Genomic DNA, 25,949 nt, shown 5'->3' with positions numbered 1-25,949 from the left:
TGTGGCGGTCCTCATGAGAGCCAGTTTCATCATAGCACTTGATGGTTTTTGCGACTGCACTTGAAGAAAATGTCAAAGTTCTTGATAATCACCGGATTGACTGACCTTCATGTCTTAAAGTAATGATGGACTGTTCTCTTTGCTTCTTTGAGCTGTTCTTGCCATAATATGGACTTGGTCTTTTACCAAATAGAGCTTTTTTTTAAGAAGGAATTCAATTCCTCAAATTAACTTTTTACAAGGCACACCTGTTAATTGAAATGCATTCCAGGTGACTACCACATGAAGCTGGTTGAGAGAATGCCAAGAGTGTGCAAAGCTGTCATCAAGGCAAAGCGTGGCTGCTTTGAAGAATCTCAATTTGTTTAACAATTTTTTGATTACTACATGATTCCATATGTGTTATTTCATAGTTTTGGTGTCTTCACTATTATTCTACAATGTAGAAAATAGTAAAAATATAGAAAAACCCCTGAATGAGTAGGTGTGTCCAAAGTTTTGAAGGGCACTGTATATACAGTATATGTGATGGGATGTATAGACAATATGGACAGTATATGGATTGAATATTTAGTGTATCTGAAGAATAGTATATGTGCAGCAATAGTTAAATAGGATAGGCCTTGACTAGAATACAGTATATACATATGAAGTGGGTAAAACAGTATGTAAACATTATTTAAAGTGACCAGTGTTCCATGACTATGTACGTAGCCAGCAGCCTCTAATGTGCATGGTAAAGTAACTGATTGGTAGCCGTCTACTGACAGTGACTAAAGTTCATAGCAGGGTATGGGTGAGAGCTGGCTTTTGGTGAGTATTTAACAGTCTTATGGCCTTGAGATAGAAGCTGTTTTTCAGCTACTCGGTCCCATCTTTGATGCACCTGTACTGACCTCGCCGTCTGGATGGTAGCGGGGTGAACAGGCCGTAGCTTGGGTGACTGAGGTCCTTGATTATCTTATTGGCCTTCCTGTGACACCCTCTGCTGTAGATGTCCTGGAGGGCAGGCAGTGTGCCCCCGGTGATGTGTCGGGCAGATTGCACCACCCTCTGGAGAGCCCTGCGGTTGCGGACGGTGCAGTTGCTGTACCAGGCGGTGATACAGCCCGACAGGATGCTGTAAATGGTGCATCTGTAAAGGTTTGGGTTTCATGGACCAAGCCAACTTTCTTTTGCCTCCTGAGGTTGAAGAGGCACAGTTGCGTCTTCTTCACCACACTGTCTGTGTAGATGGACCATTTCAGATTGTCAGTGATGTGTATGCCGAGGAACTTGAAGCTTTTCACCTTCTCCACTCTATACCTTCCCATCCACCATCCATGTGGATGGGGGCGTGCTCCCTCTGCTGTCTCCTGAAGTCCATGATCAGTCCTTTCACAGGTTATATGCACCAAAACCATAGGCTACCTACTAAAAATTCCAACACCACAAACGGGACACCGATAAATGGCGAGCACTGACGGACAGTGTAAGTCGTTATTTAGTACAAGGAATGCTGCGCTTCAGAACGGTGGAGAAACCCGCCTTCAAATAAATGCTATGTAAATTGAACAGACTATACGATATACCGGGGAGAAAGGATGTCAATGTTTTTGCACTGACCACGGACGTGTTCAAGTGACTCTCTCACGAAAGACTGGACTCTGAAATCCCGCTGTATGGAAACAACCTACGCGCGAGAATTCACACAGCCGACAACCAAGCCCTTTGTTCAGGAGGCTACGCTATGTTAAGTTATTGCTCATGTATAATTGTTATTCAGGTGCTTTAGCAAATAAACAAACAAAATAGGCACCTTTCCTTGATGTTGCATTACCATAGGCCCATTGTATTTTCACAGTGAGATTTGCCAGTTTTTTTGTTTTGTTTTGTCAATCATACTCTAGTTAAACCACTGATTATAATTAAATAGTAATAATAATCTAGAAAATATCCTGTGTATTCTTTGCCAGAAAGCATGATTTGGAGGATCATTAGCTTCTTTAAAAATAAAAAGCTATGGATTGTTTAAAATCGCATTTCCTATCGAAAATGACGAGTTGCACACTTCATCGCAATTTTTCAACATCCAATCGTCGGAAAACATAGTTTGGAAAGGAATTGGCTATTGCTTGAAAGAGAAGACAATGAAAAGGCGAATCTGTCTTTTATTTATTAAAATTCTCAAATTAATTGAGCAAACAGTATTATTGGCACCAGCGGCGCGTCGACCATATCATTGAGTGTGCATATTCACTGTCTTTATCATTGGGTCAGTGATACTTGAAAGTCGTATTAAAAAATATTCTGTTCGTCTCTCTGTTTTTTTTTTTTATAAAAGGACACGTATTTCCTGTTCAAAGAAAGGGAAGGAAACATAGGCTACCTATCTGATATAACCTAACCCAGCCTAGTCCACCACGCACTGAACTGAAAGTATGTTTTCATTGACTGAATCATCTTATTAGTCGAAATTATGACTATCCAATTTACTAATCACATTAGTAACAGCCAGCTAGCTACCTTACATAAGTCTGGAAACATGAGGATGCATGGAATGCTTTATTATTTTTGTGGTGAAAATTAGCTTCCCCAAACTTGAGACTCACGCACTGCCTATGAGCAAAAACAGTTAGGCCTACAGTGTATTCGGGAAAGTATTCAGACCTCTTGATTTTTTCCAAGTTTTGTTATGTTACAACCTAATTCTAAATTGATTAAGTCGTTTTTTTCCCTCACAATATGAAACAGTTTAAAAGATTTTTTTAGCAAATGTATAAAAAAACGAATTGAAATATCACATTTACTCACAACGTTTAGGGTCACTTCGAAATATCCTTATATTTTAAAGAAAAGCCAAAAAAAATTCTCCATTAAAATAACATCAAATTGATCAGAAATACAGTATATACATTGTTAATGTTGTAAATGACTATTGTAGCTGGAAACGGCATATTTTTTATGGAATATCAACATAGGGGTAGAGGCCCATTATCAGCAACCATAATTTCTGTGTTTCAATGGCACGTTGTGTTAGCTAATCCAAGTTTATCATTTTAAAAGGCTAATTGATAATTAAAACCCTTTGCAAGTATGTTAGCACAGCTGAAAACAGTTGTTCTGATTAAAGAAGAAATAAAACGGGCCTTCTTTAGACTTGTTGAGTATTTTGAGCGTCAGCATTTGTGGGTTCGATTACAGGCTCAAAATGGCCAGAAACAAATAACTTTCTTCTGAAACTCATCAGTCTATTATTGTTCTGAGAAATGAAGGCTATTCCATGCGAGAAATTGTCAAGAAACTTAAGATCTCGTACAACGCTGTGCACTACTCCCTTCACAGAACAGTGCAAACTGGCTCTAACCAGAATAGAAAGAGGAGTGGGAGGCCCGGTGCACAATTGAGCAAGAGGACAAATACATTAGAGTGTCTAGTTTGAGAAACAGACGCCTCCTCAACTGGCAGCTTCATTAAATAGTACCCGCAAAACACTATTCTCAACGTCAACAGTGAAGAGGCGACTGCGGGATGCTGGTCTTCCAGGCAGAGTTGCAAAGAAAAATACATATCTCAGACTGGCCAGTAAAAAGAAAATAATTAGATGGGCAAAAGAACATAGACACTGGAAAGAGGAACTCTGCCTAGAGGGCCAGCATCCCGGAGTCGCCTCTTCACTGTTGACGTTGAGACTGGTGTTTTGTGGGTACTATTTAATGAAGCTGCCAGTTGAGTACTTGTGAGGTGTCTTTTCTTTCAAAAACAAGGACTTTTGAACCTTCGCCCCAATCTGAGTTCCTGAGCGTTCTGGAGCAGGTTTTCATGAATGATCTCTCTGTACTTTTCTCTATTAATCTTTTCCTCGATCCTGACTAGTCTCCCATCAGACCAGAGGATCTTGTTTCTCATGGTCTGAGAGTCTAGGTGCCTTTTGGCTAAGTCCAAGCGGGCTGTCATGTGCCTTTTAGTGAGGATTGGCTTCCGTCTGGCCGCTCTACCATAAAGGCCTGATTGGTGGAGTGCTGCAGAGATGATTGTCCTTCTGGAAGGTTCTCCCATCGCCACAGAGGGAGCTCTTTCAGAGTGCTCTATCAGAGTGACCATCGGGTTAATAGTCACCTCCCTGACCAAGGCCCTTCTCCCCTGATTGCTCAGTTTAGCTGGGAGAGTATTGGTGGTTCCAAACCTCTTCCATTTAAGAATGATGGAGGCCACTATGTTCTTGGGGACCTTCAATGCTGTAGACATTTCTTTGGGACCCTTCCCCAGATCTGTGCCTCGACACAATCCTGAATCGGAGCTCTACGTACAATTCCTTCGACTTCATGGCTTGGTTTTTGCTCTGACATGCACTGTCAACTGTGGGACCTTATATAGACAGGTGTGTGACTTTTTAAATCATGCCCAATCAATTGAATTTCCCATAGGTGGACTCCAATCAAGTTGTAGAAACATCTCAAGGATGATACATTGTAAATAAACAGGATGCACCTGAGCTCAATTTAAAGTTTCATAGCAAAGGGTCTGAATACTTATGTAAATAAGTTATTTCTGTTCTTTATTTTATTTTTTTACATTTGCAAACATTTCTAAAAACCTGTTTTCATTTTGTCTTTATGGGGTATTGTGTGTAGATTGATGAGGAAACTGTTTTATTTAATCCATTTTAGAATAAGGCTGTAACGTAACAAAATGTGGAAAAGGGAAGGGGTCTGAATACTTTCCAAGGGGTCTGAATACCCCCCCCCCCCCCTAATATTTCTAAGATAGCTGCTGGGATGGTGTAAATAAAACTAGTCTGCATTACACACTGCAATGGAACCCTGAGCACCATCATGCTCTTGCTGATCAAAACGTGTGTACTGCCTAGCTAATGGCTGTGATGTGTAGGCCTGTGGTGGCAGTTCAGGAGGAGAGTCAAAGGCTTTTTCCTGAAATGATTTTTGATTAGGCCTATTCTCGCGCGCGGACAAGTCTATAGCCTGAGTTTTCGAAGGAGAGCAGGAAGATGAGGAGGACCGGAGGTTAACTTTGATAACATGTTACTGTAATTGTTTTTTATTGAAAACAACATGTTTCTTGCCCGTGATGTACTTATCAGAGGTATTGACCTCACAATAAGCCAGATTTGAGTAACTTACATTGTGGTGCTGAAACTTGAAGCAGCAGCTGGGCACAATCAATTGAAAATTAACATCTCATGGTGCTAAAGGTAAGCAAATTCTTGTAGGCATAATTCATTTCAACAGTCTTAATTGTAATTAGACTTTACTAACAACAAGAGAACTTTGCGTTGGAGCCTATTTCTTCCTTTTTAAGAAACAATAGGTAGGCCTACCTGTTTGACAGACAAAATTAGGCTTTAGGCTGCTATATCCATAGATTTGTCAGCCAATTCCTCCACCATGCACTCTTTAAATAGCCTACCTACGAGTCAGTGAAGGGTTTTTAAGTTAAAAACAAAACTCGAATTGAGAGGGTATGCCTTAGGCCAGGGTTCCCCAACTAGCGGGCCGCACATAAAATAAAATAAAAATGAGCATACATATTATTATTCTTTATTGAACACAAAATACTGTAAAAACACCAGCAAATCAGCTCCGCGTTATTTTAATTGAGGAAATCTGTTCCAAAGTATTCCCACGCATAATAGAGAGATACAGTGCCTTCAGAAAGTATTCACATCCCTTGACTTGTCACTGGCCTACCCCATAAATGTCAAATTGGAATGAGGTTTTTAATTTTTTTTTACAAATGAATTATAAATGAAAAGATGAAATGTCTTGAGTCAGTAAGTTTTAAATCCCTTTGTTATGGCAAGCCTAAATAAGTCCAAGAGTAAAAATTTGCACGGACTCACCCTGTGTGCAATAATAGTGTTTAACATGATTTTTGAATGAATGACTACATCATCTCTGTACCCCCCCCCCCCACACACACACACACATACAATTATATGTAAGGTCCCTCAGTCAAGTAGTGAATTTCAAGCACAGATTCAACCACAAAGACCAGGAAGGTTTTCCAATGCCTCACCAAGAAGGACACCCATTGATAGATAAATATAAACAAAACAGACATTGGATATCCCTTTGAGGATGGTGAAGTTATTAATTACACTTTGGTTGGTGTATCAACACACACAGTCACTGCAAAGATATAGGCATCCTTCCTAACTCAGTTGCCGGAGAGGAGGGAAACTGCTCAGGGATTTCACCATAAGGCCAATGGTGACTTTAAAACAGTTAGTTTATGATAGGAGTAAACTGAGGATGGATAAACAACATTGTAGGTACTGTCAATACTATTGACAGAGTGAAAAGAAGGACGCCTGTACAGAATAGAAATATTCCAAAACATGCATCCTGTTTGCAAAAAGGCACTAAAGTAATACTGAAAAAAATGTGGCAAAGGAAATGTACTTTTTGTCCTGAATGCAAAGTGTTATGTTTGGGGCAAATCTAAAACAACACATTACTGAGTACCACACTCAATATTTTCAAGCAAAAGGGTGGCTGCATCATGTTATGTGTATGCTTGTAACCGTTAAGGACTTTTCAGGATACAAAAGAAATAGATGGGAGCTAAGCAAAGGCCAAACCCTAGAGGAAAACCTGGTTCAGTCTGCTTTCCACCAGACACTGGGAGATGAATTCACCTTTTAGCAGGATAATAACCTAAAACACAAGGCCAAATCTACGCTGGGGCTGCTTCCCAAGAAGACAGTGAATGTTCCTGAGCTTGAAGAATTTTGAAAATAATAAATATTGCATAATCCAGGTGTGGAAATCTCTTATATATTTACCCAGAAAGACTCACAGCTATAATCGCTGCCAAAGGTGCTTCTACATTGTATTGACTCAGTGGTGTGACTACTTATGTAAATGAGATTTCTGTATTTGATTTTTATTAAATATGCTAAAATGTCTAAAATATTGTTTTCACTTTGTCATTATGGGGTATTCTGTGTAGATGGGTGAGACATCTTTTTTTTTAAACTATTTTGAATTAAGGCTGTAACAAAATGTGGAAGAAGTCAAGGGGTACAAATCATTTCTGAAGGCACTGTATATGTGATTGTGTACAAATGTAAGCAAGGTTTGAAATGATTATTATTTTGTCAAATATGATATATGTTTGGGCTTCTTGTGATCAATTTCCAGTCTACAAATGATTTGTAATTATGTTTTCGGCCCCCTGACTATCCGCTCAATTATTTTGGGGGGGATGATCCTTGCCATAGGCCTGCCCCCCTTTTTATTAAATAAAATGGCAAAAGGCACAAGCCTACCCCTTTGTCAGCTTAAGATTTTGAAGAAAACATTTACAAATGGTCTGCGATTCTTTATGCTAACAACAAGCTGTAAAATACCCGGGACAGACGTGACTTTGATGCATACTATACGGGGGTATCATTGTTTCGTTTATTTGACATTCAGAGGCTGAGTTACATCCTCTATAACCAAAGAGAAAAAATGAAAGACTTTGCTTGGGAAGTAGTCTAATTCTGTCGCTCTGATTGATTAAGCTATTCAATTTCTGTAGAATAGAAGATGTTTAAACCCAGACAGCTTTTAGGGAAACACTTGTGACCTCTCGTTGGGTTAAGCCACTTAAGAAGAGTAGCCAGCAGTTAAAGCTTACATTTGTCTGCGTCGGTAGGCCTACTCACAATGTATCATGCTCAGATTCCTAATGACGTCTCAGATTTTAATATTTGCAAACAGGAACAGTTTCGTTGCAAACAAGACACACTGATTTGGCGTTGGAGATAAACGATAAGATGGAAATATAGGCCTATCTCTCTGTCCGTTCATAGCCTGTAATTTCGGTAACTCACACACCCCAGAGCCACATCACATTTGCTCAGATGGTGTCTTGTTAATTCCCTACATACTGCATACAGTACCTCAGCAAAGGCTCATATTTGTCACTAGCTTTAAAAGAGTATCCATATTTCAAGGTGATTTAGCTACCTTGGCTCCTGGTTCGGCTGCGTTGGTGAGCGGTGCACAGCTAGAGGCAGCCGCTGTTCAACCAATCGTGTGAAGCAGAATCAGGTCATTCTGCATAGTGGAAATGATTGATCTTGAACTCTTTTTGTCTTTGGCGTGTGTGTTTTTTCCAGGTATACTGCGCACAGCGGTGCCTGATATGGACAGGGAAACCCAGGACCGGTACCTGGTTGTTCTGCAGGCCAAGGACATGGGGGGCCATCTGGGAGGTCTCTCAGGGACCACCACTGTCACCGTGAGGCTGAGTGATGTCAACGACAACCCCCCTCGCTTCACACAGAGTAAGTGGCACACACAAACATATCACATGCACACATGCTCACTTACTCCAGGACATGCACAAATACACACACACACACACACACACACACACACACACACACACACACACACACACGCACGCGCGCGCGCACATGCACACAAACACACACACCTGTCCCTCCCACACACTTTAACAGGTATACTTCACGCATCGATCGCTCTGAGCTAGAAAGACAATTTTTCCAACCTGGGGGCAGTTCTGGTGACCCCAGTAAGATTGTGGCTGTGGGCAGGGTTCTGGGAGGGGGAGAAAAAGGGAACCCAAGGATAAATGCTGCCTTTTTACCAGCCTTATTCCTCCAGCCTGTCCAGTGCTTTTAGTGCCCCTGTTGCTGCAGTGTGTGACAGAAGAGGGTTAGAACGCCATCAAAGCCTGCCTCCCAGCCGCTCTGCTCAATTACATACCAGGAATTAAAAGACACCCGCTATCCAGCTCCTTTCTCCCAAATTCAGTGCTGCTTACTGAATTTCACATGGCGTTTACTAGCGACGGAGGGTTAAATTAGAGGGATTGAACCAGGTGTTTGTGAATATTATTATAGTCCCTAACAAGTTGTAAAGGGATGGTTTGCGGGTCGCAACACTAAATGCTTCTCTAACGCCACAAGACTTTTGAAAGCATCCTGGGTTTTGCCTCCGATCCCACCATTCGTGACTTTCTTCAAGGAGCCAAGCAGCACTGTACCGTATGACAGCTTTGAAAGCTGTCAAGGGTATGTCTTTAACGCAGGAACCTGACCCTCCTGTAGAGCTTGTGAGCCCAGCAACATGTGGGAATCCACCTTGTGACGCACACCTCTACAATGTTCTAGGAAGCAATACGCGGGTTTCTTCTTAGCCAGGGTGGAACATTGATTCATAGCTCAGTGGCAGTTGGCTATTAGGGTGTTACACATGCGGACTCAGGTGCTCCGTGTCCACTCTGTTGTTTTATTCACGCTTAAAAGCCTTGGCTGCCAATGGGGAGTGGAGACACAGCCTGTGTCAAGGTGATGGATGGATAGGTAGATTGTCTGACGGATGACTACATAGGTAGTAGGCCTGATAAGATCAGTGTCTTTTTTTTTATGTGACCACGAGATCAGAGACAGCGAAACAGAGAGGGATTTCATCATAAATATTGCTATATTTATTTCCCCTAAAGGGCTGCCAGTTACTGAGAAAATGAGACTGGGGAAGAGTTAGAGAGATGGTGGGATGGGGAAAGAGAGAGAAATTAGAGACAGAGGGAGAGAGAGAGAAAGAGAGAAAGGGAGAATGTGAAAGGAAGAAGGAGAGAGAAGAAAGAGGGGGGTACAGAAAGACAAATAAATAGAGAATATTGTCATTGACAAACACCATTTTTCTACTTCATATTCATATTCATATTCATTCCAGCACCACCCCAACATCAATATATGTGAAAATGGGGGGAATGTTGTTGACCTTTCCTTTCTTAAAACTACTGTGATAATTTCAGAATGAAAAGCTGTTGCTGCAATTTCAGGTGAAAACTCAATAAAAACAAGTTTCAAATATCATGAAAATGTCTGCTGTCCAGCTGTTTAAAAATATTGCTCTGCTATTAGTATTTTTACTGTATGACTTTTTGGCTCAAGGAAACAATTCTGTTTACATTGCCCTGCTTACTTCGGGGCAACTATCGGGCAAGAGTCGTGCATGACCTCCGGAGGTAGCATTCCAGACTTGAGAAATAGGCAAGTTTACATTGTAATGTCTCTGGAGAATCGATACCGCTCGAGAATCTTGAAATTCTCCTTAATTCTCGATAAGGAGAATAGACCCACAGAGGGGGAGAAAGAGAAAAAGAGAGGCCTCCCAAGGGAAAGAAAGAGATAAAGACCAGCGTGTGGGACTGGATTATTAAAAGGAATGAGGGAACAGGCAGAACAGAAAGAGGGAGGAGGTGAAAGAAAGATTGGAACAGGACACACAAAGACTGCCAGAAGGAGAGAAATACCCACAGTGTGAAATCTATGAAAAAGGGAGTGAAAGAATGGAGCGGAGGGAGGTGGGATGGTAATCACGGTAGTTGTCCTCTGAAGAAATGAGTGAGAAAAAAAGAAGACGAGAAATAACAAAGAAGCATGAGTGGGTGATGTGATGAAGTCGCAGGGGAGTGAGACTGGCAATGCATAACAGCTTAACCCTGTGTGTGTGTGTGTGTGTGTGTGTGTGTGTGTGTGTGTGTGTGTGTGTGTGTGTGTGTGTGTGTGTGTGTGTGTGTGTGTGTGTGTGTGTGTGTGTGTGCGTGCGTGCGTGCGTGCGTTAACCTTTATTTAAGCAGGGAGTCAGAAAATCATTCTGTATCTAGTGTGACCACCATTTGCCTCATGCAGCGCGACACATCTCCTTTGCATAGCGTTGATCAGGCTGTTGATTGTGACCTGTGGAATGTTGTCCCACTCCTCTTCAATGGCTTTGCGAAGTCGCTGGATTTTGGGTGGAACTTGAACACGCTGTTGTACACGTCGATCCAGAGCATCCCAAACATGCTCAGTGGATGACATGTCTGCTGAGTATGAAGGCCATGGAAGAACTGGGACATTTTCAGCTTCCAGGAATTGTGTACAGGTCCTTGCGATATGTGGCCGTGCAATATCATGTTGAAACATGAGGTAATGGGGGCAGATGAATGGCACGACAATGGACCTCAGGATCTCGTCACGGTATCTCTGTGCATTCAAAATGACATCGATAAAATGCAATTGTGTTCGTTGTCCGTAGTTTATGCCTGCCCATACCATATCCCCACCGCCACCTTGGGGCACTCTGTTCCCAACGTTGACATCATCAAACTGCTCGCCCACATGACGCTATACACGTGGTCTTCGGTTGTGAGGCCGGTTAGACGTAGTGCCATATTCTCTAAAACGATGTTGGAGGTGTCTTATGGTAGAGAAATTAGCATTAAATTCTCTGGTAACAGCTCTGGTGGACATTCCTGCAGTCAGCAATCCAATTGCACGCCCCCTCAAAACATGAGACATCTGTGGCATTGTGTTGTGGTGACAAAACTGCACATTTTACAGTGGCCTTTTATTGTTCCCAGCACAAGGTGCACCTGTGTAATGATCATTCTGTTTAATCAGCTTCCTGATATGCCACACCTGTCAGGTGGATGGATTATGCTTACTAACAGAGATGTAAACACATTTGTGCGTAAAAGTTGAGAGAAATAAGCTTTTTGTGCATATGGAAAATTACTGGGATATGTATTTCAGATCATGAAACATGGAACCAACACTTTACATGTGGCGTTTATACAGTGCATTCGGAAAGAATTCAGACCCCTTGACTTTTTCCACATTTTCTTACGTTACAGCCTTAGTCTAACATTTATTCAATTGTTTTCCCCTCATCATTCTACACACAGTATCCCATAAAAAAAAAATAATAATAAAGAACTGAAATATCACGTTTACATAAGTATTCAGACCCTTTACTCAGTACTTTGTTAAAGCATCTTTGGCACCGATTACAGCCTCAAGTCATCTTGGGTATGGCGCTACAAGCTTGGCCTGTATTTGGGGAGTTTCTCCCATTGTTCTCTGCAGATCCTCTCAAGCTCTGTCAGGTTGGATGGGGAGCTTTGCTGCACAGCTATTTTCAGGTCTCTCAAGAGACGTTCCAATTTTATATAATGTTTTTTAATTTCACCTTTATTTCACGAGGTAGGCCAGTTGAGAACAAGTTCTCATTTCCAACTGCGACCTGGCCAAGATCAAGCAAAGCAGTACGACAAAACCAACAACACAGAGTAACACGTGGGATAAACAAATATACAGTCAATAACACAATAGAAAATCTGTATACAGTGTGTGCAAATTAAGTAAGGAAGTAAGGCAATAAATAGTCCATAGTGGCGGAGTAATTACAATTCAGCAATTAACACTGGAGTGATATATGTGCAGATGAGGATGGTCAAGTAGAAATACTGGTGTGCAAAACAGCAGAAAAACAAAAACAAATATGGGGATGAGGTAGGTAGTTGGTTGGATGGACTATTTACAGATGTGCTGTGTACAGCTGCAGTGATTGGTAAACTGTTCTGACAGCTGATGCTTAAAGTTAGTGAGGGAGATATAAGTATCCAACTTCAGTGATTTTTGCAATTCGTTCCAGTCATTGGCAGCAGAGAACTGTAAGGAAAGGCGGCCAAAGAGGTGTTGGCTTTGGGGATGACCAGTGAAATATACCTGCTGGAGCGCGTGCTACGGGTGAGTGTTGCTATGGTGACCAGTGAGCTGAGATAAGGCGGAGCTTTACCTAGCAAGGACTTATAGATGACCTGGAGCCAGTGGGTTTGGCGACGAATATGTAGCGAGGACCAGCCAAAGAGAGCATACAAGTCGCAATGGTGGGTAGTATATGGGGATTTGGTGACAAAACGGATGGCACTGTGATAGACTGCATCCAATTTACTGAGTAGTGTGAGGCTATTTTGTAAATGACATCGCCAAAATCAAAGATCGGCAGGAAAGTCAGTTTTACGAGTGTATGTTTGGCAGCATGAGTGAAGGAGGCTTTGTTGCGAAATAGGAAGCCAATTCTAGATTTAATTTTGGATTGGAGATGCTTAATATGAGTCTGGAAGGAGAGTTTACATTCTAGCCAGACACCTAGGTATTTATAGTTGTCCACATATTCTAAGTCAGGTGCGGGCAGCGATCGGTTGAAGAGCATGCATTTAGTTTTACTAGCTTTTAAGAGCAGTTGGAGGCCACAGAAGGAGTATTGTATGGCATTGAAGCTCTTTTGGAGGTGTGTTAACACAGTGTCAGATGTATACAGAAAGGTGTCGTCTGCGTAGAGGTGTATCAAAGAATCACCCGCAGCAAGAGCGACATCATTGATACAGTGCCTTGCGAAAGTATCCGGCCCCCTTGAACTTTGCGACCTTTTGCCACATTTCAGGCTTCAAACATAAAGATATAAAACTGTATTTTTTTCCTGAAGAATCAACAACAAGTGGGACACAATCATGAAGTGGAACGACATTTATTGTATATTTCAAACTTTTTTAACAAATCAAAAACTGAAAAATTGGGCGTGCAAAATTATTGTGGATTTATCGGTGGTGACATTGTTTCCTAGTAGTGGGCAGCTGAGAGGAGGTGCTCTTATTCTCGATGGACTTTACAGTGTCTCAAAACTTTTTGGAATTAGTGCTGCAGGGTGCAAATTTCTGTTTGAAAAAGCTAGCCTTTGCAATCGGGTTCAAGTTCGAGTTCTGTCCTGAAGCCACTCCTGCGTTGTCCTGGTTGTGTGCTTAGGGTCGTTGTCCTGTTGGAAGGTGAACGTTCGCCCCAGTCTGAGGTCCTTAGCGCTCTGGGGCAGGTTTTCATTGAGGATCTCGCTGTACTTTGTTCTGTTCCTCTTTCCCTCAATCTTGACTAGTCTCCCAGTCCATGCCGCTTAAAAAAACATACCCACAGAAATGATGCTGCCACCACCATGCTTCACTGTGTCGTGTCTTTGGCTATGCCGGATTAAGTGATATGACATGCTATTCTATAATCATGTAATCATGTAAATGTAATTAACTAGAGAGTCGGGCACCACTAAATAATATTTATAGAGCTGTTATCTTCCGAATAAACGTTAAAAATAAACTCTTAAAGACCTAGTAATATTTTACATCAATAGCAGTCAATATTAATCGTCATCCTAATTCAGTCTCATCTGAAAGTTGTAAATTCTTAGTTATCTGCACAAACCCTGGCTAACAAGTTGAATCAGCAATACAAAATTGGGTTCAATTATTTATTTACTAAATACCTAACTAATCACACAGAATTACACATACACCCAATTAAATCATAACTTGATTACACATTACGTCATAAAGGAAAATGTCCCTAGCGGGCGGAACAGATATAACAGCTTGTTACACAAAAGAAAAGGGGCTGGGTTTGAGTGAAAGAGCAAGAAGACTGAGGAACAAAGGAAAGAAGCTGTGCAATCGTAAATACAGTATCTTATGCATTCTAAATTACCGCCCATTTGGAAAAGGAAAATGCAATAAATATTTACTCTGAGCTGTGCTTTGTAGTAACGTCGTTGTGTGATAGACGGGATACTCTGTCTATTCCTTCCTAACCCTCGTTTGCATCTGCTGTTGCTAACTCAACGGCTAGGAGGTATCACTTCTGTAGTGAATAGTGAATCAGCTCACGCTGATGTTGCCTTCGTTCTGTAGTTATTATCTGAACCATTCTGACATAGGACCGTCGTCCTACATCCCTGGAACCGGTTATATTGTCTTCAAGGCTTTATATAGGAAGGGAGAGGGCCACTGAGTGAGCAGCCCTATCTTATGAAAACCCAAATCTCTCATTTTAGAGGCTAAAATCATATTTCATCCCATCACGAATAATTTCATATTCTAACAGTTAAATTGAACAACAATTCCATGTGAATCTGATAGCTCTGATGTGTAAACTTTCCACTGTAGAGTTTATGTCATTTTATCATTGATGAGAATGTCTCAGATGACAACCGAACTGACATCATATTCATTAAGTACCACCACATATGTTCCATTGGTCGGATTACCAGAATATAGTTCATTTCCCCCCACCTTCTGACATTCCCAGAATCTCTATGTTAACCAAGGGTTTTGAAAATGTAACCTCAGTAGGGTAGAGAGAGGAAAAAGGGGGGAAGAGGTATTTATGACTGTCATAAACCTACCCCCCAGGCCAACGTCATGACAACTGTAAGGATGGTGCCAGGTTTCCTCCCGACGTGACGCTTGGCATTCAGGCCGAAGAGTTCAATATTGGTTTCATCAGACCAGACAATCTTGTTTCTCATAGTCTGAGAGTCTTTTAGGTGCCTCTTTGGCAAACTCCAAGCAGGCTGTCATATGCCTTTTACTGAGGAGTGGCTTCCGTCTGGCCACTCTACCATAAAGGCCTGATTGTTGGAGTGCTGCAGAGATGGTTGTCCTTCTTTAAGGCTCTCCCATCTCCACAGAGAAACTCTGGAGCTCTGTCATTGTGACCATCTATTTTTTTGGTCACCTCCCTGACCAAGGCCCTTCTCCCCCGGTTGCTCAGTTTTGCCGGGTAGCCATCTCTAGAAAGAGCCACTGTGTTCTTGGGGACATTCAATGCTGCATACATTTTTAACGTACCCTTCCCCAGATCTGTGTCTTGACAGAATCCTGTCTCGTAGCTCTACGGACAATTCCTTCGACCTCATGTCTTGGTTTTTCTCTGACATGCACTGTCAACTGTGGGACCTTATATAGACAGGTGTGTGCCTTTCCAAATCATGTCCAATCAATATAATTTCTCACAGGTGGACTCCAATCAAGTTGTAGATACATCTCAAAGATGACCAATGGAAACAGGATGCACCTGAGCAAAATTTCGAGTCTCATAGCAAAGGGTATGAATACTTATGTCAATTAGGTATTTCAGTTTTTTTCAATTTCCAATAGATTTTCAAAAATGTCTAAAATCTGTTTTTGCTTCGTCACTCTGGGGTTTTGTGTGTAGATTGATGCACTGTATATACACATCAATTACAAAGTACATGAAAACACAAATCACATCGTTCAGTAAAAAAGGCCCTATAACATTAAGTTAAGTATAACATCTGTCTCGCTCAGTCTTCATCTCCCCTCTTTCTCCTCTTGACACACAGCCACATGCATGTGCACCCTTTATCTAAAATATGATTCACTGGCTAGAATATTTTTTATTGTGTCAATCATTAAAGAAGAATATCTACATGTATTGAATCTGCAGTTTCCTTTAGCGCGGTGCATCACACGGATGCTTGGCAGTTCGTCAAGCCGAGAGGAGACAGGGAAGCGAAAGGTGACAAGCTTTGTCATCTCACTTCAGGGCCAACCCCACCTCCTGCTTTCTGTCTCGCTCTTTTCTTCTCTCTCTCCTTTTCACTGCCTCTACCGCTTTCTGCATCTCTCTCTCTCTCTCTCTCTCTCTCTCTCTCTCTCTCTCTCCATTAATCCCCCCACTATGTCTCCCTTTGTCGCTCTCCCACACACTCCCACTGTCCCCTGTCACCCCCTTCACACTGTCCTTTCACACTCCCCATCTGTGCCTGTTTCAGAGCACCACAGAGAGCCAATCACTCTCTCTGATTGTTAAACAGAAGTGTCCATGCGGGATGTCTCCCCTCTGTCCTTAAAATCCTTCACAGTACACTCCAGTCACCATAAAACTGCATTTATTAACCAACACTTATTCTCCTATCACGCCGTAAATTAAATGGCGTACCCAAGCTTGATGAGGGCCACAGAATGCTCCAGAATGTTTTCAGTGGCTTGTTTTCGTACAGTCCTATAAAATGTCTGACCACAGGGATCATGTGTATAACACGAGTACTGCATTGGGAGCCACTCTTGAGTTTTGAGTGCTGCTATTTCAAACACCATGTTCAGGGAACTGTCATTTAGTCATATGGTCAGTAAGCACAGACAAAATGTATCCACATCAGTAAACATCACATATAGCGACTCCATTATTGACTAGAGTGGTAGTGGTAACCATTGGCAACATTTCCATCCCATCAGTGATATACAATAGCAAGTTGCAACCAAATGCTCATCTAATGTTTTGCTCAATATGACATTGAAAAGGCATTTGTGATTCGACCGCCTCATCATACGCTTGAGCAGGCCATGTCGTATGGCATTGAATATGTAATCTGAGCTAAAGAAGCTGATTAATGTATGTTTAGGAAGCCGTAATGATCTGAGGAGACGTTCATCCTTTTCTATGTGACTACCCTCTTCCCATGTTCTTCTGCATCACACAACGCCCATCTCTACCCGTCATTTTCCCAAGGTGTCCGACTGCTTACCATCTCCTCTCTGCGTCTTTCCAATGTGACCACCCACTTTCCGCTTCTCTATGCATTTTTCCAGTGGGCGCCCCCCACACAGAGACTTTAGTTATCACTGTTTTCCCTGTGCATGACATGATAAAGACATGAGATGCTCGTTTGAATGCACGAAAATGAGTGCAAGTTCACTGAGCGTGAAGGAGGGATGGGGGGAAGGATGGGAAGAGGAGAGATGGAGGGAGGGAATAAGAGTTAAGCCATGAACTGCCTCGTCCCAGCCATAAGGACAGCTGCAATCATGTGAGCCGTAATCATTTCATCTCATTCTGCTTGTGGAAACAGTGCATTGAAACGTCGCTAGTCCTATCTCTGGTTCAGGGCTAGGCTGCAGGGCTCTGGGGCTTTGAAGCGTGGATGGGCCTTGTCATGTGACCATGGAGACGTGGCTGCCTGCTGTACTGTATGTCCTGGGAGGATGATTTATGGACTTATACAGCTGATTGGGTCGGCTGAGAGAATGCAAATAAGCACGCACGCACGCACGCACGCACTCTCACAGACACACACACACGCACGCACGCACTCACACACACACACACGCACACGCACACACACACACAGAGTATACACACAGGGCTCCCCTCTGATAGAGAAGCCCTCTGGGTGCTATAGTTAACAGTGGGCCATGAAAACGTCCCTGAAATCGCTCCATCGTATCACAACGCACAATTAGGCCCGGGATGGCATTGCCCCAGAGTTAGTGGCAATGCCTGCCTGCACTACCCTTCCTTCGTGGTTATGCCCACAGGGTTGTGAGGGAGGGAGACATGGGGTCGGTAAGGTCGCAAGTGCCTCCTGGGTACAGGCTGTTTGTTGTGATTATAGGCCTGGGCGGTGAACACTCAGACTGGGGTACTGGTTAGAGCAACAGCAATCCAGCTCCAGTCCCTTAGAGGAATACACTAACAGCAGTCTCCTAGAGGAGCTTTTTCCTCCACAGACCCCATGCAGCTAAAGAGCCCGTGGGGAGATATTCATCTCACAATGTAATCGCACAAGGTAGAATAGGCATACATGCCACTGTGGCTATGGAAGCCCACAAGTGCATTCTGAGATATCGAGGACTTCTTGAAAATACGAAGGAATCGGAAGAGGGGCGAGGTGAGAGTTTGAAACATCATTAAAGCCAGAAGCAGCCATTTGTTCTAGTTTTCAGGAGGAACAACCTTGGGCCATCATCGTTGTCTCGGCACCCGTGTTGAAATGAAATCCATCAAGAAGCGCCTCCGTGTCTATCCGTCTTCGAGAGCACGAGCTGAAAGGAAATGGCATCCGTTTTTTGTTGTTGTTGCCTTCCTTGTCATCTAACGTGGCAGTGTGCCCTCACGCAGAATACAAGGAGTTAAAGCCATTCTTTTTGTGCCGAGCCATCAGTGGACGGAAGGCAGAGCGGAAAAGGAGAGAGAAGTGATTTCCATGCTAATGGGAACGTTCGCGGCAGGGCTCTCTCTCTCTCTGTCTCTCTCTGTCTCTCTCTGTCTCTCTCTCTCTCTCTCTGTCTCTCTCTCTCTCTCTCTCTCTCTCTCTCTCTCTCTCTGTCTCTCTCTGTCTCTCTCTGTCTCTCTCTCTCTTTCTCTCTCTCGCTCTCTCTCTCTCTCTCTCTCTCTTTCTATCTCGCTGTCTGCCTCTGTCTGCACATATGAATGTAGCTGCTGGACTGTGAGAGCCACGGGGGGGGCTTACCCATCCACGGCTCGTGTGGGGATGTTGCTGGCTGGCTCACGTGGGCACTGTCACTGGCAGGGGGTAGAGTTAGAGAGGAGTGGGTGGTGGTGGAGGAGGAGGTAGGGTTAAAATAGAACCTAACTCGAAAAATGGAACACCCCGAGGGGACGTATGGAGTTGACGGAACTTTTGCATTTGCCACTCTTGCCTCTGTGGGGTTTCAGCAGGGGGTTTGAGTGGCTGCCTGACCATGTCCAACCAAAGACGTTCCCTGGGGTCTGTGTCCAACCGAGCACTTCCCTGGGGTCTGCTGCTCAAATAGGAAGAGGTGGAAATGTGCCAGTGATGTCAAAGAAAACATTCTGCCAGCGACAACGGTAGTAGAGGTGAAATCACCTCAGTCTGTCCTCTCTCATCTCTTATGTATGAGCCTGGCTGGAACCCCGATGCCACATTTATGCTGGTAATACATAGTGCATGAATCCACATCAACATCCCTCCCCCCCACCCACCCCCCCGAATGCTTGCATTGTTAAATGCAGTGTCTACAGTAGATTATATACAGTCAAATATGAAGCTAGCAAATGAATCTGCAAATGAAGGCTGCTCTGCTGTGCTCTCAATGCCTTCGGTTATGCAGGGCTCCCGTCCAGCTGTTTCAGTGGGTCAAAGAGGAGTGATGATGTGAAGTAGTTATTGGTAAAGAAACACAGCCATTAGACTGTTATGATTGGATATGTGGGCAGGGGAGCTGACCTCAGTTGCTACGCAGTCGCTCAGGAGAGGAGAGAAGGCCTGGAACACTATAGCCATGCCAGATCTGTATGTGCCAACTCTGACCCTCGTCAGTGGACTAAAGCACATACATCTGGACAGGCTATGATGAACACTGCCTCTAAGGCCAAGAAGAAGCCAGTAGAGAGGAGAGAAGGTCTGGGTCATGGCAGGAAAATGTGAGGAAACGATTGTAACGATTTGACCTTTGACTCTTCCTCCAAGGCCTTGAAGAACTCACAGAGCTCATCAGAATATGAGATTGCCCTCTCTCTGCCCTTCATAATCTAGTCTGCACTCTACTGAACACAACTACACTAACTGTACAAAACATTAAGAGCACCTTCCTAATATTGAGTTGCCCTCAGAACAGCCTCAATTTGTTGGGGGCATGGACTCTACAAGGTGTCGAAAGAATTCCACAGGGATGCTGGCCCATGTTGACTCCAATGCTTCCCACAGTTGTGTCAAGTTGGCTGGATGTCCTTTGGGTGGTGGACCATTCTTGATGCACATAGGAAACTGTTGTGTGAACAACCAAGCAACGTTGCATTTCTTAACACAAACATTCACCTTCTGAATGGCACACACACACAATCCAGTTTCAATTGTCTCGAGTCTTAAAAATCCTTCTCTAGCCTGTCTCCTCCCCTTCATCTGCACTGATTGAAGTGGATTGAACAAGTGACATCAATAAGGGATCGTAGCTTTCACCTGGATTCACCTGGTCAGTCTGTTAATGTTTTATACACTCAGGTGTTTCTCAGTATGCATATACTACCGTGCTCCACACTCTCATGCTCCGACTGCATTCTCCGTCCACGTTCTTCCGAGTACGTTCTTGCGAGGACGAAAGTGTGGAGAATGCATAAAACAATACACTTGTGGTATTACTGTATTACCTCACGCTTTGCCTCCCCATTCACTGAACCTTCTTCCAGCCAGGACAATGGCAACAATAGAGACGAACCAAGATATACACAAAGCAAACGTTTACCTTCATAATTATCAGCTAGATATGTGAATTGTAATAATCTAGCTAGACAGCTAGTTAAACAGGCAAAAATGATCTAAAACTTGTTTTATGCAATATAATGTCCACTCTTCATGGGTAGCTAGCTAACAATTCTTTGTGGCTATCTGGCTAGCTAACAGTACTAGTAGCTAGCCAGTTAGCCCTATTGACTTATTATGGGCTTGAGATCTATGGTATGTAGGCAGGTAAACGTGCCAAAATTAACACAGCATGTATTTATTAACATAAAATATTGTTGTCAGGCAACATTTCATTCCGAAGTTGGAGTGTATTTATATAGTTGTTTTTTTTATGTTTCCCGAGAGGTGCAGCAGTCTAAGGCACTGCATCTCAGTGCAAGAGACGTCACTACAGTCCCTGGTTCAAATCCAGGCTGCATCACATCCGGCCGTGATTGGGAGTCCCATAAGGCGGCGCACAATTGGCCCTGCGTTGTCCGGGGTAGGCCGTCATTGTAAATAAGAATTTGTTCTTAACTGACTTGCCTAGTTAAATAAAGGTTCAATTTAAAAATATATATATACACTACCCTTCAGAAGTGTGGGGTCACTTAGAAATATCCTTGTTTTTCAAAGAAAAGCACTATTTTCAGTCCATTAAAATAACATCAAATTGATCAGAAACGCAGTGTAGACATTGTTAATGTTGTAAATGACTTTTGTAGCTGGAATTGGCAGATTTTTAATGGAATATCTACATAGGCTTACAGAGGCCCATTATCAGCAACCATCACCCCTGTGTTCCAATGGCAAGTTAGCTAATCCAAGTTTAGCATTTTAAAAGGCTAATTGATCATTAGAAAACCTTTTTGCAATTATGTTGGCACTGCTGAAAACGGTTGTTCTGATTAAAGAAGCAATAAAACGGGCCTTCTTTAGACTTGTTGAGTATCTGGAGCATCAGCATTTGTTGGTTCGATTACAAGCTCAAAAGGCCCGAAAAAAATAACTTTCTTCTGAAACTCGTCAGTCTATTCTTGTTCTGAGAAATGAAGGCTATTCCCTGGGAGATATTGCCATGAAACTGAACATCTCGTACAATGCTGTGTACTACTCCCTTCACAGAACAGCACAAACTGTCTTTAACCAGAATAGAAAAAGTTGTGTGTATGATTTTTTAGTGACAGTGACGATAACAAAACAATTAAGTAATTAGCAATAATTCCAATAATTGTTATTGCTAATTAAGTTCATCATCCTCAGAAGAAGTCCTAATTAAAATAGAGGTGATTAATATTGTCCTCCTTTTTATCATTGTATTTTTCTCCCCATTTCTTTCCTCTTTATTAATATTTCATCTAAAGTTCAGCGCTTTCTGCTTCAATAGACAGTAAAATCACTGCTGGAACCATTTTTCTCTCTCTCTTTCTCTTGCTCACTACCTCCCCCTCTCTGGCTCCCCATACCAACTCCCTCTCTCACTTTTTCTTTATTTGCGTTCAACCTGTGTCACCCTCGCTCTCTCTCTCGCTCTTGCTCTCGCTCTTGCTCTCTCTCTTGCTCTCTCTCTCGCTCTCTCTCTCTCGCTCTCTCTCTCTCTCTCTCTCTCTCTCTCTCGCTCTCTCTCGCTCTCTCTCTCTCTCTCTCTCTCTCTGTCACCCTCGCTCTCTCTCTCTCGCTCTCTCTCTCTCTCTCGCTCTCTCTCTCTCTCTCTCTCTCTGTCACCCTCGCTCTCGCTCTCTCGCTCTCGCTCTCTCTCTCTCTCTCTCTCTCTCTCTCTCTCTCTCTCCCTCATGCATTCCCACTTCCACTCTCCCGCTCTCGTCCTCTCTGTTCCCTATCTGCGTCCCTTTCTATGGCCAGCCGTGTGTACTAGTCATACTGATTCTGTCCATTTATAGTGTTCTCTCAGCAATACCCATCAGTCAGTCAGTGTCCTCTGTGTCCCTTGGGGACTGTTCACTTCCTCCTACTCATGACAGCGTGAATGTAGAGGCCCACCCATTTACGAGGTAAATAGAGTATGTCATATATATCCTGTCTCTCTAAGTGTGGCAGTAATGTAGTGGAGGATTCATTCATCCTGCAGGCACGCTATGTTAACCCTTTGTCGCCTGGCCCTGCAGTGTCAGAGTGGTGCTGGGATGTCCAGTTAGTCTGCCAGTCAGATAGCCACGCCTCTCTCCCTCCCTCTCTCTCTCTCTCTCTCTCTCGCTGTTTCTCTCTCTATCTCTCTCACTCTCCCCCAGGCGATCTCTCTGTATTAGGCTACTACTATTTCTGCCTACATTTCTCCCACTCTCCGGCCTTCTCTCCCTCCCTTGCTGTTCTCTTCCCTTAAGCCTCATCCACTGGAAGTGCCTGTGTGATGGACTCTTACTAAACGGATGCAGATTTTATTCAGGCTATTTTCAACCAGTGCATGCACTTTAGCCAGCTAGACACTTTTTTTAATGACTCGCCTTACTCCCACCACTTCAGAGAAACAGAAAGCCTCCTACCCGAATAAGACGGGTCCTACCCCCCCCCCCCCCCCCCCCCCCCCCGTCTCTCGGCCCTCTCCTCACCTAGCGTTATTACTGTAGCCTACCGTGCAGTGAGTCTGCAACTCACTATCCCTGTCCTCATTTCCATTTTCCTTTTGGTTTCATTTCACGGGATTCATAACCTATGTCCCCCTTTCAGAATCTCTTTTACTAGGACTAGTCACCTCTTCTCCATTTATCCTTCTCCCATACCTCCTCCTCCCTCTCTCTCCAGCTCCCTGTCCTCCTGTCTCAGTGTGATGTCACAGATAAACCTGTTTACACTACAGCCACCGCTAATTAACTCCCACTGGCTGTCACTTCACTTCCCCTTTACACTAATCTCCCGTTAATGTGGCCTGTTTCAACCAATCACCACGCTTTGTCCAGGTGCCCTGACCAATCACGGTGTTCGTTATTTAACTGTTGAGAACTAAAAAAAAGTTTAGTAGTCTGGGGGGAAAGTATCTTCTGTTATCTCCATTGAGGTGAGGGGGAAGATGGCGAGTTGAAGGTGTTTCTCTTTGAAGTGCATTTGAGCAGATCACAATGGAGGGGTTTGAGCAGAGCACAATGGAGGGGTTTGAGCAGAGTACAATAGAGGGGTTTGAGCAGAGCACAATGGAGGGGTTTGAGCAGAGTACAATAGAGGGGTTTGAGCAGAGCACCGTGGAGGGGTTTGAGCAGAGTACAATGCAGGGGTTTGAGCAGAGCACCGTGGAGGGGTTTGAGCAGAGCACAATGGAGGGGTTTGAGCAGAGCACAATGGAGGGGTTTGAGCAGAGCACAATGGAGGGGTTTGAGCAGAGCACAATGGAGGGGTTTGAGCAGAGCACAATGGAGGGGTTTGAGCAGAGCATAATGGAGGGGTTTGAGCAGAGCACAATGGAGGGGTTTGAGCAGAGCACAATGGAGGGGTTTGAGCAGAGCACAATGGAGGGGTTTGAGCAGAGCACAATGGAGGGGTTTGAGCAGAGCATAATGGAGGGGTTTGAGCAGAGCACAATGGAGGGGTTTGAGCAGAGCACAATGGAGGGGTTTGAGCAGAGCACCGTGGAGGGATTTGAGCAGAGCACAGTGGAGGGGTTTGAGCAGAGCACAGTGGAGGGGTTTGAGCAGAGCACCGTGGAGGGATTTGAGCAGAGCACCGTGGAGGGGTTTGAGCAGAGCACAGGGGAGGGGTTTGAGCAGAGCACCTTGGAGGGGTTTGAGCAGAGCACCGTGGAGGGGTTTGAGCAGAGCACAATGAAGGGGTTTGAGCAGAGCACAATGGAGGGGTTTGAGCAGAGCACAATAGAGGGGTTTGAGCAGAGCACAGCGGAGGGGTTTGAGCAGAGCACAATGGAGGGGTTTGAGCAGAGCATAATGGAGGGGTTTGAGCAGAGCACAATGGAGGGGTTTGAGCAGAGCACAATGGAGGGGTTTGAGCAGAGCACAATGGAGGGGTTTGAGCAGAGCACAATGGAGGGGTTTGAGCAGAGCATAATGGAGGGGTTTGAGCAGAGCACAGGGGAGGGGTTTGAGCAGAGCACAATGGAGGGGTTTGAGCAGAGCACAGGGGAGGGGTTTGAGCAGAGCACAATGGAGGGGTTTGAGCAGAGCACAATGGAGGGGTTTGAGCAGAGCACAATGGAGGGGTTTGAGCAGAGCATAATGGAGGGGTTTGAGCAGAGCATAATGGAGGGGTTTGAGCAGAGCACAATGGAGGGGTTTGAGCAGAGCACAATGGAGGGGTTTGAGCAGAGCACAATGGAGGGGTTTGAGCAGAGCACAATGGAGGGGTTTGAGCAGAGCATAATGGAGGGGTTTGAGCAGAGCACAATGGAGGGGTTTGAGCAGAGCACAATGGAGGGGTTTGAGCAGAGCACAATGGAGGGGTTTGAGCAGAGCACCGTGGAGGGGTTTGAGCAGAGCACAATGGAGGGGTTTGAGCAGAGCACAATGGAGGGGTTTGAGCAGAGCACCGTGGAGGGATTTGAGCAGAGCACAATGGAGGGGTTTGAGCAGAGCACAGCGAAGGGTTTTGAGCAGAGTACAATAGAGGGGTTTGAGCAGAGCACAGCGGAGGGGTTTGAGCAGAGCACAATGAAGGGGTTTGAGCAGAGCACAATGGAGGGGTTTGAGCAGAGCACAGCGGAGGGGTTTGAGCAGAGCACCGTGGAGGGATTTGAGCAGAGCACCGTGGAGGGGTTTGAGCAGAGCACAGGGGAGGGGTTTGAGCAGAGCACCTTGGAGGGGTTTGAGCAGAGCACCATGGAGGGGTTTGAGCAGAGCACAATGGAGGGGTTTGAGCAGAGCACAATGGAGGGGTTTGAGCAGAGCATAATGGAGGGGTTTGAGCAGAGCACAATGGAGGGGTTTGAGCAGAGCACAATGGAGGGGTTTGAGCAGAGCACCGTGGAGGGATTTGAGCAGAGCACAGTGGAGGGGTTTGAGCAGAGCACAGCGGAGGGGTTTGAGCAGAGCACCGTGGAGGGATTTGAGCAGAGCACCGTGGAGGGGTTTGAGCAGAGCACAGGGGAGGGGTTTGAGCAGAGCACAATGGAGGGGTTTGAGCAGAGCATAATAGAGAGGTTTGAGCAGAGCACAATGGAGGGGTTTGAGCAGAGCACAATGGAGGGGTTTGAGCAGAGCACAATGGAGGGGTTTGAGCAGAGCACAATGAAGGGGTTTGAGCAGAGCACAATGGAGGGGTTTGAGCAGAGCACAGCAGAGGGGTTTGAGCAGAGCACAGCGGAGGGGTTTGAGCAGAGCACAATGGAGGGGTTTGAGCAGAGCATAATAGAGGGGTTTGAGCAGAGCACAATGGAGG

The 25,949-nt window shown here is 44.2% G+C and overlaps 1 protein-coding gene across 2 annotated transcripts in view; it reads left to right on the top strand.

Moving 5' to 3' along the window:
* cdh24b (cadherin 24, type 2b) overlaps positions 1-25,949 on the top strand; it is a 136,190-nt gene that overhangs the window by 74,039 nt on the left and 36,202 nt on the right. For both annotated transcript variants that reach the window (XM_036966293.2, XM_036966297.2), the window contains exon 5: positions 8,108-8,275. In XM_036966293.2, the coding sequence (XP_036822188.2) occupies positions 8,108-8,275 (168 nt within the window). The remainder of the gene's footprint in view (positions 1-8,107; positions 8,276-25,949) is intronic.

Source organism: Oncorhynchus mykiss, chromosome 28 (genome assembly GCF_057628025.1).
Source record: "Oncorhynchus mykiss isolate SJ-2025 chromosome 28, ASM5762802v1, whole genome shotgun sequence".
NCBI classification, from domain to species: domain Eukaryota; kingdom Metazoa; phylum Chordata; class Actinopteri; order Salmoniformes; family Salmonidae; genus Oncorhynchus; species Oncorhynchus mykiss.
The sequence above is the reverse complement of the archived record's forward strand: the minus strand, read 5'-3'. Positions and strand labels throughout refer to the sequence as shown.